This window comes from Diorhabda sublineata, chromosome 1 (assembly GCF_026230105.1).
Source record: "Diorhabda sublineata isolate icDioSubl1.1 chromosome 1, icDioSubl1.1, whole genome shotgun sequence".
Taxonomy (NCBI): domain Eukaryota; kingdom Metazoa; phylum Arthropoda; class Insecta; order Coleoptera; family Chrysomelidae; genus Diorhabda; species Diorhabda sublineata.
In genome coordinates, this window is record NC_079474.1 from 18,899,951 (window position 1) to 18,913,253 (window position 13,303).

At 33.7% G+C, this 13,303-nt stretch overlaps 3 protein-coding genes across 3 annotated transcripts in view; 1 reads left to right on the forward strand and 2 right to left on the reverse strand.

The window, feature by feature from the left end:
- LOC130448357 (ABC transporter G family member 20) overlaps positions 1-12,285 on the forward strand; it is a 51,037-nt gene extending 38,752 nt beyond the window's left edge. The window contains exons 5-12 of the mRNA XM_056785702.1: positions 5,240-5,522; positions 5,874-6,068; positions 8,430-8,611; positions 10,027-10,204; positions 10,609-10,724; positions 11,418-11,488; positions 11,545-11,810; positions 11,873-12,285. Coding sequence (XP_056641680.1) covers positions 5,240-5,522; positions 5,874-6,068; positions 8,430-8,611; positions 10,027-10,204; positions 10,609-10,724; positions 11,418-11,488; positions 11,545-11,810; positions 11,873-12,174 — 1,593 coding nt within the window. The 3' untranslated portion in view covers positions 12,175-12,285. The remainder of the gene's footprint in view (positions 1-5,239; positions 5,523-5,873; positions 6,069-8,429; positions 8,612-10,026; positions 10,205-10,608; positions 10,725-11,417; positions 11,489-11,544; positions 11,811-11,872) is intronic.
- Positions 428-1,211, reverse strand: LOC130448359 (triosephosphate isomerase-like). The gene has a single exon (XM_056785715.1). It carries the CDS (start codon positions 1,127-1,129, stop codon positions 611-613), a length of 519 nt encoding a protein of 172 aa, XP_056641693.1. The 5' UTR covers positions 1,130-1,211; the 3' UTR covers positions 428-610.
- Positions 12,286-12,400: 115 nt separating the features above from the next.
- On the reverse strand, positions 12,401-13,215 carry LOC130444305 (coiled-coil domain-containing protein 12). Its single transcript, XM_056779384.1, has 2 exons — positions 12,903-13,215; positions 12,401-12,847 (listed from the first exon to the last, which is right to left on the reverse strand). Exons 1-2 carry the CDS (start codon positions 13,134-13,136, stop codon positions 12,608-12,610), a joined length of 474 nt encoding a protein of 157 aa, XP_056635362.1. The 5' UTR covers positions 13,137-13,215; the 3' UTR covers positions 12,401-12,607.
- Between the last annotated feature and the right edge of the window lie 88 nt (positions 13,216-13,303).

A 13,303-nucleotide genomic window follows, 5' to 3' on the forward strand; every position in this document is an offset into this window, starting at 1 on the left:
GAATGTTTTATGGGGAAATATACCCCTAAACTAAAAATAACTAAAAAAAACAAAACAAAGAATTTAAAAATGATGATAATTCTAAAAATGGTATCAATAATAAATGTTTGGTCCAATTTACAAGAATCTTTATATGTATGTATACAACTTGGAAGTTATTTATCAAAAATAGTTTTATAAAATGACTGAACGAAATGTTGAAATTAAATATTTTTAATTTGAAAATATGTCAATTTATGTTAACGATTTAGTTATTTAGTTGTCATATTTGTTTTTCAGCATGATTTTATTTATATACAGGTGGAATTTAAAAATTAATAGCTATGACAAAACTAAAATCTACGAAAAATGTGTTTCATTTACCTGAAATTCAAATTAAAAAAAGGCACATTTTCACTTGTCCGATTTTAAAACGGTAAACGGCGTATCATACACTATTTCTTCAAGAATCATGGGAGTACAAAGCTGAGTCCTTTGGTTGTAGCGGATACTTTGGTGTCCAGTTGTAAAGGGGAGGAAAACGAGCGTGCCGGGACGCGCACCGTCAATGGATAAGGAATAGAAGAGCGCGCCTGCACTCTCTCCATATTGAATTGGTTAAACAAACAAATCAATCGGTACTTGCAAGTTTCAACTTGTCGTACTCACCCACAAAATATAAACACGCTCTCGTATAAAATAAACGAATAATTAACATTATTATTTTTGATGTATAGGACAACAATGTATTATTTCGAGATTTACTGAATGGATTATGGGGTGGGCAAAAAATTGTGACCACCATTGAGTGTTGTAGATAAATAGTTGTGATATTCAAATTAGGAAATTTACCTTCAGCTACATTAAAGGAGATACAGTCTTTGAAGAAGCATCTGATATTTTCATGTACAGTTTGAGCCTGTTCGGGAGTAGCAGTTTTGCCTGTACCAATGGCCCATACTGGCTCATATGCTAATATTACATTCGTCCAGTTACCCTTCAGCTGAGATTCTATAGCGTTGATTTGTTTAATTACAACAGCCATAGTTTTACCGGCTTCTCGTTCGGCCAGAGTTTCCCCGACGCACGCTACCACTTGTAAACCACTTTTCTTTGCCAATGCTACCTTGAAAAGTTCCCTGCACGTCATTTAGGGATCTCTACATTTCAATAATTAAAATACAAACTATTTAACGATCGTTTAAATCTTGTAATAAACGTTTTTCAATTTATAGCTGAGTTGTCTGTTTAAAATCATACTTCCTTCTTATTACCTTGGCTGCAATGAGTTCATCAGTTTCGTTAAAAATGTGTCTTCTCTCTGAATGTCCCAAAATGACCCATTGGACCCCGATGTCTGTTAACATCAATGGGGAAACTTCTCCTGTAAACGCTCCTTTTTCCTCCTTGTAACAATTCTGAGCGGCTAGCTGTATATTACTGGATATGTTACATTTCACAAGATCTATGTAAAAATTTTGATTAAAGGTTGATTTTCGTTACGAAGAAATCAATGGTTAATGTTATTATAATGTTCTTGCGGAATGCGGATAAAGATGATAACGATTTGATTTCAATTGGCAAATGATTGTATATTTTTTTGGATTGTAAAGATTGAGCCCTTAACTAATTCTGAACGTGGAGTAGATAGGCCCACGTTCTTTAGTGGATAGCTGTTCAACGATCTTTCTGAAATTGGAGAAGTGTGCTTTACGAATTAGGCAAACAGATTCAAAGCTAAATAAGGAAGGAACAGTCAGAATTTTTAATCTTTTAAAGAAGTCCCTGCAGTGTGCCCTGCTGTTTAGTCCGAGTAAATATCTAACACCCCAGAAGGGAAGGGCATATCGGAGATTCGACTCAATAAGGGCATAATAAACTGTGAAAGAGGTGGATAAGTTCAGTTCTTTGGAAACTGATCTCAGCGCAAAACAGGAGGAACTTAAATTTTTTAGATAAGGCGGCAAAATGTAACTCACATTTCAAGGAATTGTACACAACAAATCCTAAGAGTTTTATAGATTCAACGATTATTTTATATGATAAGACTTTTAGAAACGTTGAGACAGAGAAGATTAGAATCGCACCATGATTTAAGGCTGATTAGATCACTAAATATAGTCCAGTGGACATATTTTAACACTGATGTCTAGATAGGCGATGTCGTTTTTAAACAAAATAGGGCCTAGTACTGAGCCTTGGGGCACTCCACATTCTATTATATGATTATTACAATCGAAAGCCTTGGAAAAATCACAAGTCACCGAACGAATCTGCTGGGATGGTACAACAGTTAAACAACGGTGTCGTCGACTGAATGCAACCAATGTACCCAGATAGTTAGAAAGTAAAAATCAAACGGTGAAAGAGGACAAAAATATTCCATTTGATAAATTGAATGTGACATTAGTGGAAAAGATCATTTTTTATGATAAATAAAATGAATTTTAGGATGTAGTGTAGCTAAAGGAGATAATATTTTATTATTTATCAGATATAGAGAGACATATACACTACCGGACAAAAGTTTTTTCCCACTGTAATTGTTATCTACATATTTAAATTTTTGGTTCATCCATGTAACCCCCTTTTACTTCTATTATTTGTATGCACAATTTTCGTTTTCTCTGCAACAATTTGGACAAACAAGATGTGAAGCAAGAGTAAAACTGATAGCAATTCAATAGGGTAGAGACGAAAAAATGACTACTTTCAATATATTTTCATTTCCAATTCTTTAAAATACTCTTTGCACGGCTTCAAGGAACGTTTGAGATCGTTGTAATGCTGGAAAATAAATTTTCTGCCCATCGGGCGCTCGCCAGAACGTACTACATTCTACTTTAATACTTTTATAGCCTTCTCAATTAAAAATCCTTTCAATTTTTACTAAGCATCCAGTTGCCCTCCCTCTAAAACCTTCTGGAACCCATCCATTAGCCCTCGCCGTGTTTTACAGTCGGAACTACACCTTGACCTAACATCCAATCCATCCAAACACCCCTCTCTTAGATACAAAAACCTCTAAAAAACTCTCTCCCACTCTTCATGTGTCAAATGTTTATATTCTTCAGCTAACTGCAACGTTTTCAAAATGGTTTGTTCAATGTCACCCTTCCAAAAAGTCCGTCTTCTCTCAATCTCCTTATCACAGTAGAAGTACTCAAAAGCAGATCATTGATCTGAACTGCTATCTGTAGGACTAGAGTCGTTGATCACGTTTTCCGCCGCCCTGACATTTTAAAGCTCCTGGTGGAAGCATAATTTCTCACGTTGCAGTCCATGGAACAAGTTGAGACTTGCAAATGAATACACAATTTTCAATCGATAGTTCCTTGGTTTGACTCATTTTTAAACTTACTTTGCGAAAACGAAAGCATTTTATATGCGACATAGACATAAAAATATCTTGGTCTAAAAGGCACGTTCTTGTTTCTCACAGAACTAAACTACAATCATATACACCGAAGAAATCAATTCACAGTTGAAGAATAATAATAAAACTTGCAAGTTTTAACTTGTCGCATTCGTCGAGAAAATAAAAACACGCGCTCGTATAAAGTGAACAAATAACGGGCACAATTTGCTTTTATGTGTATTATTTTTAAAATTATTTCATTATGGGGTGGGCAACAACTTTTGACCGGTATTGTATATCAAATAGTGTTTTGATTTTGTAGAAAAAAACATTCTACTCTTATATAATATGTATTTATTAGTATTTTGTATTTGGTTCTTTGCTAAATAGAGGATGTCCTTTTACGAAAGAAAATAAACAAAAATTATAATATTCACCTAAATAAACTGCAGGTACCGCAATAAATACCTCAGTATTGGAATCTAAACGGCCATCTTTCAAAGTTTTTAAAATTTTCATAATATCTGATCTGTTTCCATTCATTTTCAAATTTCCACCAACAATAAATTTTCTTTTATTGGACGATTGTTTAGGACGCGAAAAATTACTGCATTTATGTATGGAATTTGAAAAGAGTTTGATAAAATGTTTGCCGAAACACACTATATCCAACATTATGTAAATATAAATACCACATGAATTTCACGTATAATTCTAAACATTTAAATTCTTACTAGTTTTGACAAGATGACAGAGCCATAGATAAATTTAATTGTATAGGGTAGCGGGGAAGTTTGACAAGATGTCCTTTAAGAAGTCGATCAGGCGCTTTAGGCATCACATTTCATAAAGTTGCAATTTCATGTTGTCGCTCGATGCTGGCTTAGCCGCAATTTTAAAAACCGGAGATTGAACTGAAGTTTAACCTATAATTGAAACTCTGATATAAACCATAACAAAGGTAGTTGTCATAGTTTTATATCTTTATTCATTATTACTAAGTTATAATAAAAATAATAATTTTCATCAATCATAAAAATAAAACCTGCTTCCTCTTCTTTTTTACATTGTTCAACATAGACAAACAAAAAACATAAAACATTAAATCCTAATATCATGACAGTCATCCTCGCGGAAATATAACCCAACTTTTCCAGGAGAAAAAAAATCCGCTTGGTTAGTTTTAAGTTTTAATTGTTTAAGAAATGAGTATAAGTAGAAATGAACAAAAAAGTATCGGACAACTTCTCGAACGATGAGGTATTGATTTTGGTCAAAATCTCGTGTCGAGTTCATCTAATATGAAGTGTATATCTCCGGTCAATTAAGAAAAACCAAAACAGTTTACTCAGTTTAATACTATAACGTAAACAATTTGAAAAAACTATACTGGAATGTGATTTTACCGATTATCAATTACAAAAATAAAAAAATGTATTTAGCAAATTTTTGACTTCACAGTTAATTACAAATCCTGCCTTATAATACTTGAAAGACATTTATGTGCTTTCAGATGCTATTTTATTAACACTAAATAACTAAGAATGTCCATATTTGTACTTTATTTGTACATAATCCCAGGAACTCTGCCATTTCTAAATCCACAAGATCTCTACTTATAATGGAGATTTAAAATTTTTTAGAACACAAAATCTCTTCCGAAATGAGCAAAATTGCACACTTTCTTTACAAAACGAGAATTTTTTGAGGTTATGTTCTAAATAGCCTATAAGTCAAGGAGCTCCAAAGAATTCTTATATATGACTGATATTTAAGTCATTTAAATATATATAGTACTTTATTTATGAAATTTAGCTTTAAAAGATACTTCAATATGCTAGCTAATTCTCTGGCATATAATAAATCTTAATAACCTAACTTTCCATATAAATTTCTTTTCAGATTGGACTTATGCGAGGTGGTTATTTCTTAGCGGAAGAATCTCCGGAACGTTTGATAAATCAATTCGGAGTCGATAATTTAGAAGATGTCTTCCTAAAACTAAGCGTGATGCAAAATATGGGAAAAAGACGAAGATCCAGCATAGCTAAAACCGTTACAGAAGCCATAACTGTACCGGAAATACATGGCGGTACTGTCAATCCAGCAGTTGTATTAGATGACGAAGCTGGAGAAATTTCTGGAGAATTCGGAGACAGCGTATCGATAAACAGCAGATCAACAAGTAAGTTAGAAACAAAGGGAAGCGATAATACACTGAAAAAAGTTTTCTACACCGTAAAGTGTAACCTGACTTAAGGAAATATGAAATTCCCATTGTGATATTATGAGAATCGTCCAAATTTTGTTTCGCATACAAAAAATAAGGATAAGGTTGTTTTTACCAGCACTGTATACCCATTTGATACACATATCCATAAAATTATATCAACTTTTAATTGTGAATCGCGTGGTACCATCTACTAAACATAAATTAATATCAATACTCGAAATAATCTTAAGAAAAAAGAAATATAATTAATTTTCAGTAATTCTATGCAATACCATGTCTAAAAGTTTAAAAATATATTTTCAGGACGAGTATCAATTGCACCTGAACCAACAGTAGATACACCTGTGGAATTGCCTCCTGAAGATGACTCAGAAGTATCTTGTAAGGATTATCTGAAAATAGTGAAAGCGAATCATATGCGGGCATTAATTTGGAAGAACTTTTTGTGGATGTGGAGAAACATTCCGATGATGTTATTCATTATAGGATTACCGATAGGTAAGTTGACGTTTTAGGTTATGTTTATCATTCAAATTCCACATGTGACATCTACTAAGCGATCATTCGATGCGATTAATCGATTCAATTCCTAAGAAAGGAACAAATCATCACCACGTGCGTGAAATATCCATAGATATAGATATTAAACATAGAGAGAGTGCCAGAAGGAGATAGAAGGAGCATTGGTTTACCACAAGGACTCGTCCACAAAGAAAAGGGCGATCTACTTTACCAAATCTGTCAAAGTGTCTTATGAGGTCAAATCAAAACAAATTATAGTAAAATGTAAACAAGTAGCACGTGGTTTCTTCCGTGAAAACCTTATAAGGAGGGAAATAAAATGTATATCCAACTCAAAAAATTATTTGGACTATACTTAAGAAACATAATGCTTCGGAAGCTCTTATGCACAATTTTATCAAGGGAACAGAAAGGCTGGATCACCAAATGGCAGAAAAACAACTTAGATAAGTTGTGAACATATTAGATGCAATTCTTCCCGCGATTGTGAAGTCACCAAGATGGAAGATTTCTTAGGATGGTTACACGCTTGCCGTAATTTGGGATATCACAAAATTGGATTGTGTGGGGTCAACCTATTCCTTGTAGAAGAAATTGCAGCTTTAATTAAGAACGTGTGCAGCAGAAAATGAATAAAATGGACTATGAATACTTTTAAACCAGGTGTGGAAAGAATCTTCCTAGATCTTCTCCAAAAACGAAACGAAGAAATCTTAGCTTGTTTGATCCACGTCAGCCGAAGAAATGTAGAGTTGGGATATACACCTCATTGGAGAAAGGCCAAAGTAATCTTCATATTGAAAGAAGTCCCTCATACCAATCAGCCTCACATCGTTTTTACTCAAATGGATGGGAGAAGCTGTCAATAGTTACATTAAAACAGAGACTCTAAAGTGGAAACCACTCCATCCTTGTCAATATTCATACCAAACAGAGAAATCTACGGAGGCTGCACTGGTACGATTGACAAGAATATAGAAAACTTACTGTGTGCATTTTTAGAAGGCAAATTCGACAATACTCGTATAAGGATATGAAAGAGCATTAGACGCGAGAGGAGTGGTTGGAACAACTTCCAGATGGATGACACAACTACTAGTCAGCAGAAATGAAAGTAGAACATGACACTATTTCTATAACTTCAAATAGAGGATGTCCACAAGGGAGAGTTGCATCCCCATTTATGTAGAGCTTAGTAGCAGACTAATTGACCTCGCCATATTCTCTCAGGGAGAAAGAAATTAACCTTAAAATTGATCTGTAGAAGCTCAACAACATACGAGATATGCCATCGAGGTGAATGCAGTTGGCTATGAAAAAATGTGTCCAGTTCAATCTAGAAATGGATTATCGCAAACAGGAGATCTTTATCTTGTCCAATAGCCAAGCAGCCATTAGAGCCCTAAGCTCCAATGTCATAAAATCCAGAGGATCTCGGAACACCCTGGAGTGGAAGGTAACGACACGCTAAAGGGACGGACAAATCCTTCATACGCCCTGAACCCTTTTGTAGTACATATCAGCTACAAAACAATAGAGAAAGCACTAAAAAAGAAAGTAGATAGGGGTGAAACCAGTTACTGCGACAATCTACAGGGATTGAGAGAAGCAAAGACACCCTTGGGATTACATAATCAGAGAAGATCTGTTGAATGTATCAATCTAAGCAAGAGCAATCCTCCAAGTTTAGCAGAGAATGCAGCGTGCAGATCCGGTTGCGCGGAGTTCGAAACCTTTAAACACATTCTCTCGTAGCGTGAGACACTACGGAACTTAAGAGCACTACACCTGGGAGCGTACGAAGATCTCTGGTAACTACAGCCTTCCGACTTTCTAGGAGTGGGATCCTTGGTGTCGCAGCAAGAAAGGGGGACACAATAGATCCTTTCATTCGCAATGTACATTATACCCTAATATATAGATAGATAGAAAAGTTGTTGGATACACAAATCTAAATCAAAACATGTTGTTGTCTTCCTTTGATGTTTCCACCACTTAAAACTTCGACCTGATGGTGATTCGATCAGAAAAGATTTGGAAGGAGATAGAGAGTGGTGTACTAATGCTTAATGCTCCTTCTCTCTCTGTGAGCGATTCGGGCTACTTCAACAAGCTCCCATGCCAAACTCTCTCTATCTTTGATCTTAGCTTTATGCAAAAATATTTTAGGTGTGGATATTTGGTAAATTTTATTCAGTTCAAAAGAAAATATAAGTTGTGAACTAGATATTGAATCAAATAATGAAATAAAAAATTAACTAGATGGATGAATAACTCATTGATAAACTCATGATAAAAGACTTTCGTGTTCATTTTTTCATTCAATTTTCTTCCTAGGTCAGGCGATACTCTTCTGCTTATCCATAGGGCACGACCCAGTAGGCATCAAAGTATCTGTGGTAAATAACGAAATAAATTTCCCTACTGAAGTATGTCCCGTAAGAACCTTAAACTGCAACACCACAAAACTTAGCTGCAACTATTTGAATGTGGTTGCTAACAATTATTCAATATCTATGGTGAGTTTTATAATTTTCATTCTACGATTTCAAAAATACAGCAGTGAATTAAGTATAATTTAGATTATAAGGGATCCCAAACGGGGAGCTTACGAAGAAGTAACGAATTCTTTACAAAGAGTTTTTGGGCCACAAGAGGTAAGAAACTTCCTTGAAGAGAGGTATTGTCTTGGAAATGAAGAGATGAAGTCCCAGCTTCCTTACATTGGAGTAATGGATACCTTACAAAGAGTTTTTGGGCCCCAAGAGGTAAGAAACTTCCTTACAAAGAGGTATACCTCTTGGAAATGAAGAGATGAAGTCCCAACTTCCTTACATTGGAGTAATGGATACCTTACAAAGAGTTTTTGGGCCCCAAGAGGTAGGAAACTTCCTTACAGAGAGGTATACCTCTTAGAAATGAAGAGATGAAGTTCCAGCTTCCTTACATTGGAGTAATTTCGTACAAAGATGATTTTCTTTCCTTACAGAGGTAGTTTTTGGAAATTTTTCTAACGCAGACGCAAATTTCGAAGTTGTAACGAAGCTCCTTACTAATAGTTTTTGGAGTCCAAAAGGTAGAACACAGTAATTGTATTTCTTACACAGAGGATTTCCTTACATACAAGGGGAACTTCCTTACAGAGGTAGTGTCTTGGAAGTTTTCCTAACGTAGCGACAAAGTCCAAAATACCTTACAAAGAATTAAAAATAAATCCTTTCAAAGTGTTTTTGGGCCCCACAAAGTAGAACAGAGAATTGTATTTCTTACAGAAAGGTTTTCCTTGTATATTGGTTCCTTATATGCAGGTTTTACTGTATAAAATTTCAATCAATCCCCTTCAAATTACAGTCCTTAACTAGTAATGCACTTAGATCAACATTAAATCCCTCACGGTGCTAAACTAGATGAGTAAGGTGGATTTTGATAAACAGAAAGATTTTTAATAGCCAAAATTCATGATACAAGAGCTCCTTGTGAAACGCGTAGTCTCATGGTGGAGGAAATAGTCGTTGGGCTATGTACAAGATATCAAGATGTTCACTAAGATCTCGAATAGTCAATCGCCTATTTGAATTAACATATTTCTCCACATTTTGAAAGATATCTCTATCGTTAATCGATTGTATTTCTACTTTTAAATTGCTAAAGACATATTTCAACATTTTAGAGTTTCTATGACACTTTTTTAGTTTGAAACAAAACTTAATGTAAAGACAAGATCTCACTAGAGCGACTATACCAGTAGATTTATGAGTCTGAGAAGGCTCAAACTGCTTGACTTAATACGTGAAGGTATAATTCATACTAGTTGAAATAAATGTAACTTGAATAATAAAAATTAATTCGCTATATTTTAGATATCCTATTGACTGCACCAATTTGAATTTCACATACAATATATAGGAGTTGACAAAGTTGTTTTTTTTTTCAGGAATATGTAGAAAATGAAAAGAAGGCTAGAGAAATGGTTGAAAAAGGAAAATCGTGGGCTGTGATAGTTGTACCTCATAATTTCACTGACGCTTTATGGAGTAGAATTGAAAATACGAGAGATGCACCCTTAGAGGATGTTTTAGCATCTACCATAAGCGTATACCCAGATAAATCTAGTAAGTTAACCCTTTAATATTGTGCCGAATGTACGTGTCAGGGTAGTTTATGTCATATCGATGAAGTCGAATTTGCTAATTGTCAAAATATTAATACTAAAACAAAAAATGCAAAAATTTACCCCAAGCATTATCTCAGATTAGGAATTCAATTTAAATTAGCAAACGATAGAGGCTCCTACATGTTCTTGTTATTTAAAGGGATCCAGATTGATTCCAAATTTTGGCGGAACGTTTTATTTTCAATCCCATATGAATGAATTTTCAATTTTTTTAGAAAATATTAATTTGATTGTATTAAAAGAAGTAGTAATCGTAGTATTGATTCAATCTTTCATTATTACTGATCCACATCAACGCGTCTCAAGATCAGCTAGTTATAACAAATTTTCTTTTCTGTTTAGATGAAAACATAGCGACATTCCTCACCAGAGATATGTTGTACGGTTTTTTGGGATTCATGGAGGACATTTTACGTAGTTGTGACTTTGATCCAAGGAGTATCACACTTCCTTTAGCGGTAAGACATCACGTATTGCATCCGGTGTTACTTTTTATTTCTTTAACCTCACATTTCAAATATCTTCACTATTAAGTTGGTATTCTTGGAACCGTTAGTGATATTCATATTGAACACACTATTTATTTATAGCACTACACCAACAATTACACTCTCTGACGCGCGTTTCGATAACTTAATTATCATCTTCAGAGACTGAAGTAAACTAAAAACTAAAGACATGACTTACCTGTTTTATACTAAATTTTTCCTTCCATAAACCTTCTCCCACGAAAATTACTTCCAGCTGGAATCTTCAAATTTATTCGCACAAGAAGAAGGTTTATTGGAGTATAAAAAAGGTAAATCAAGTCATAAGGTCGAATAAGGTTTCGAAAAATTGTTGGGGAAAGTTCAGTCTCAATTTGTGAAAACAAATTTCCCAATTAAATCGTATTTAATGGCTTGAGTTGTACAATGATCAAAAGGTATTGCGCAAAATATTAAAAAAATCATTGTAGTTACAAACAACCATTTACAATTAAAATAGGTTATACTAGGCAAGGCATATAAAGCTCTAATTGCTGTGTGTATTTCTTCAAATTAGAACCTACTTGTATTTCCACAATTTCAATCAAATTTCTTCGTGATTAATGTTCAAATTAAAAAAAAAATTGTTTTGGATGATTTAATTAAGCATACATTAATTTTTAGTATAAAAAACCAATCTACGGATACGCCAATCCAGATTTCACAGACTTCGCAGCACCAGGTGTCATACTAACGTAAGCATTGTATAAATGATACATACTAATTTATTTACAATAATTTTCAATTTAAGGATCATCTTCTTCATGGCGGTAGCTCTAACATCAGGTTCCATGATAATGGAAAGAAACGAAGGTATTTTGGAAAGGTCTTTAGTGAATGGAATAAGTGGAACAGAGCTACTGTTTTCACAAATTATTACTCAATTTGTTATTATGATGGGACAAACTATAATGGTACTTATTGTAACGTTTTTTGTCTTTAATTTAACACAAGTCGGATCTTGGGGAACAGTTATTACTATCACTCTACTAGCTGGTATATGCGGCATGTGTTTTGGTAAGTACTGCAAAAAGTTGATAGCTTAATGTTGTATTCATTCTTTAATATTTTGTTTATAGGTTTTGTGGTGGCTTGTGTATGTGACAACGAACGATCCGCTACTTATCTAGCCTTGGGTAGTTTCCTTCCAATTGTAATGCTTTGCGGAATTATTTGGCCAATAGAAGCTATGAACGACTACTTGAAGTGGGTTTCTGTAGTACTTCCCCTTACTCAAGCTACAGAAAGTTTCAGATGTGTACTAGCCAGAGGATGGGGTATCTCCAACCCCGTTGTATACAATGGTTTCATTTCATTAACTGTGTGGATTTTAATATTTTTAACTATCAGTATTTTGGTGCTCAAATTCAAGAAAGGTTAAGGTGATATTTTATTATTATTTCAAATTGGCTATTGTACTCAATTTTATTGTTTTTAGTTGGTAGATAAGTTATTTCCTTTTTTTAATTGTTAATAAACTTTTAAAAACAAAGTGTTTTTATTTCGGTCCAAAAAAATCATCGACTGAGAAACGAATGTTTATATGAAGGGGAAATAAGCAGACATTTAAGGGTAACCTATTTGATTCCACATTACTTGTATTTACACAAAACTTCAAAAAAAATAGCAATTAGTTCAAGAAACGCATAGTAAACACCAGATTTTTACATATTAACATAAAGAGGTCAAAAAATTACTATTCCAAAGATATAATAGATTTAATTCATCTTAAATTATACATACATGCCAATCTCCACTAAAAATTCAATACTCCATTGTTTTATATATAAAAATAATTAATCCTAGAAAATTCATCAACTTTCTGCATTTACTCCCGCATTCACAATTGCTGCTAAGTCTTCAGTTTGTTTGCTTTCCTTCAACCTCTCTCTAATGAGTTCTGCTATTGCCTTTTGTGTTTGTTTTTCCAATTTTTCTAATTTTTTACTAACGTCCCGTTTTAAATCCCAATCAGGTTTTCTAGGAGCTAATGATGTAACATCAAGTTGATCAATTACTACAGACGATTTGGCAGACTCCAACTGATCTTCCACCTAAAAGTATATTTTCAAAAATAAAAACGTTATAAATATAAAAAATATATTATACCTCTTTAGTAACATCTCCAGGATCTGCTGGTTCGATTGTGTAATCGTTTAGATCATTATTTAAAGGTTTGTAACTTCTAAATAGAGGTTTTGGTAATGGTAAATCTTCATCTTCATTTTGCTTGTCTTGATTGTTGGTTTCACCTGTTCGTTTTCTTCTTAGATTTTTTAATCTTTCTTTTCTCTTTAAAGCTTCTTCTTCTAAATGACCAACTTGAGGATCGGTTTCCGTCATTTTATATATTTACTCGAATAAAATATCCTCAACATAATAAACTTAACAATCTACAAGTTTTAAGGTTATGTCCGAGTACAAAAATGTCATCAGAATAATCACTTTCAGTTGTGTATAAATCAAACGTCAATTGAATGTTTTAGATAATATTTATTACAAAAAAGTAA

What these genes read in the sequence shown, in the direction of transcription:
- LOC130448359 (XM_056785715.1), bottom strand. Translation starts at nt 1,129, where the DNA reads ATGACGTGCAGGGAACTTTTCAAGGTAGCATTGGCAAAGAAAAGTGGT.
- LOC130444305 (XM_056779384.1), bottom strand. Translation starts at nt 13,136, where the DNA reads ATGACGGAAACCGATCCTCAAGTTGGTCATTTAGAAGAAGAAGCTTTA. An exon ending in CTGGAGATGTTACTAAAGAG is followed by an intron (nt 12,848 to 12,902) that starts GTATAATATATT and finishes ATATACTTTTAG; the next exon opens with GTGGAAGATCAGTTGGAGTC.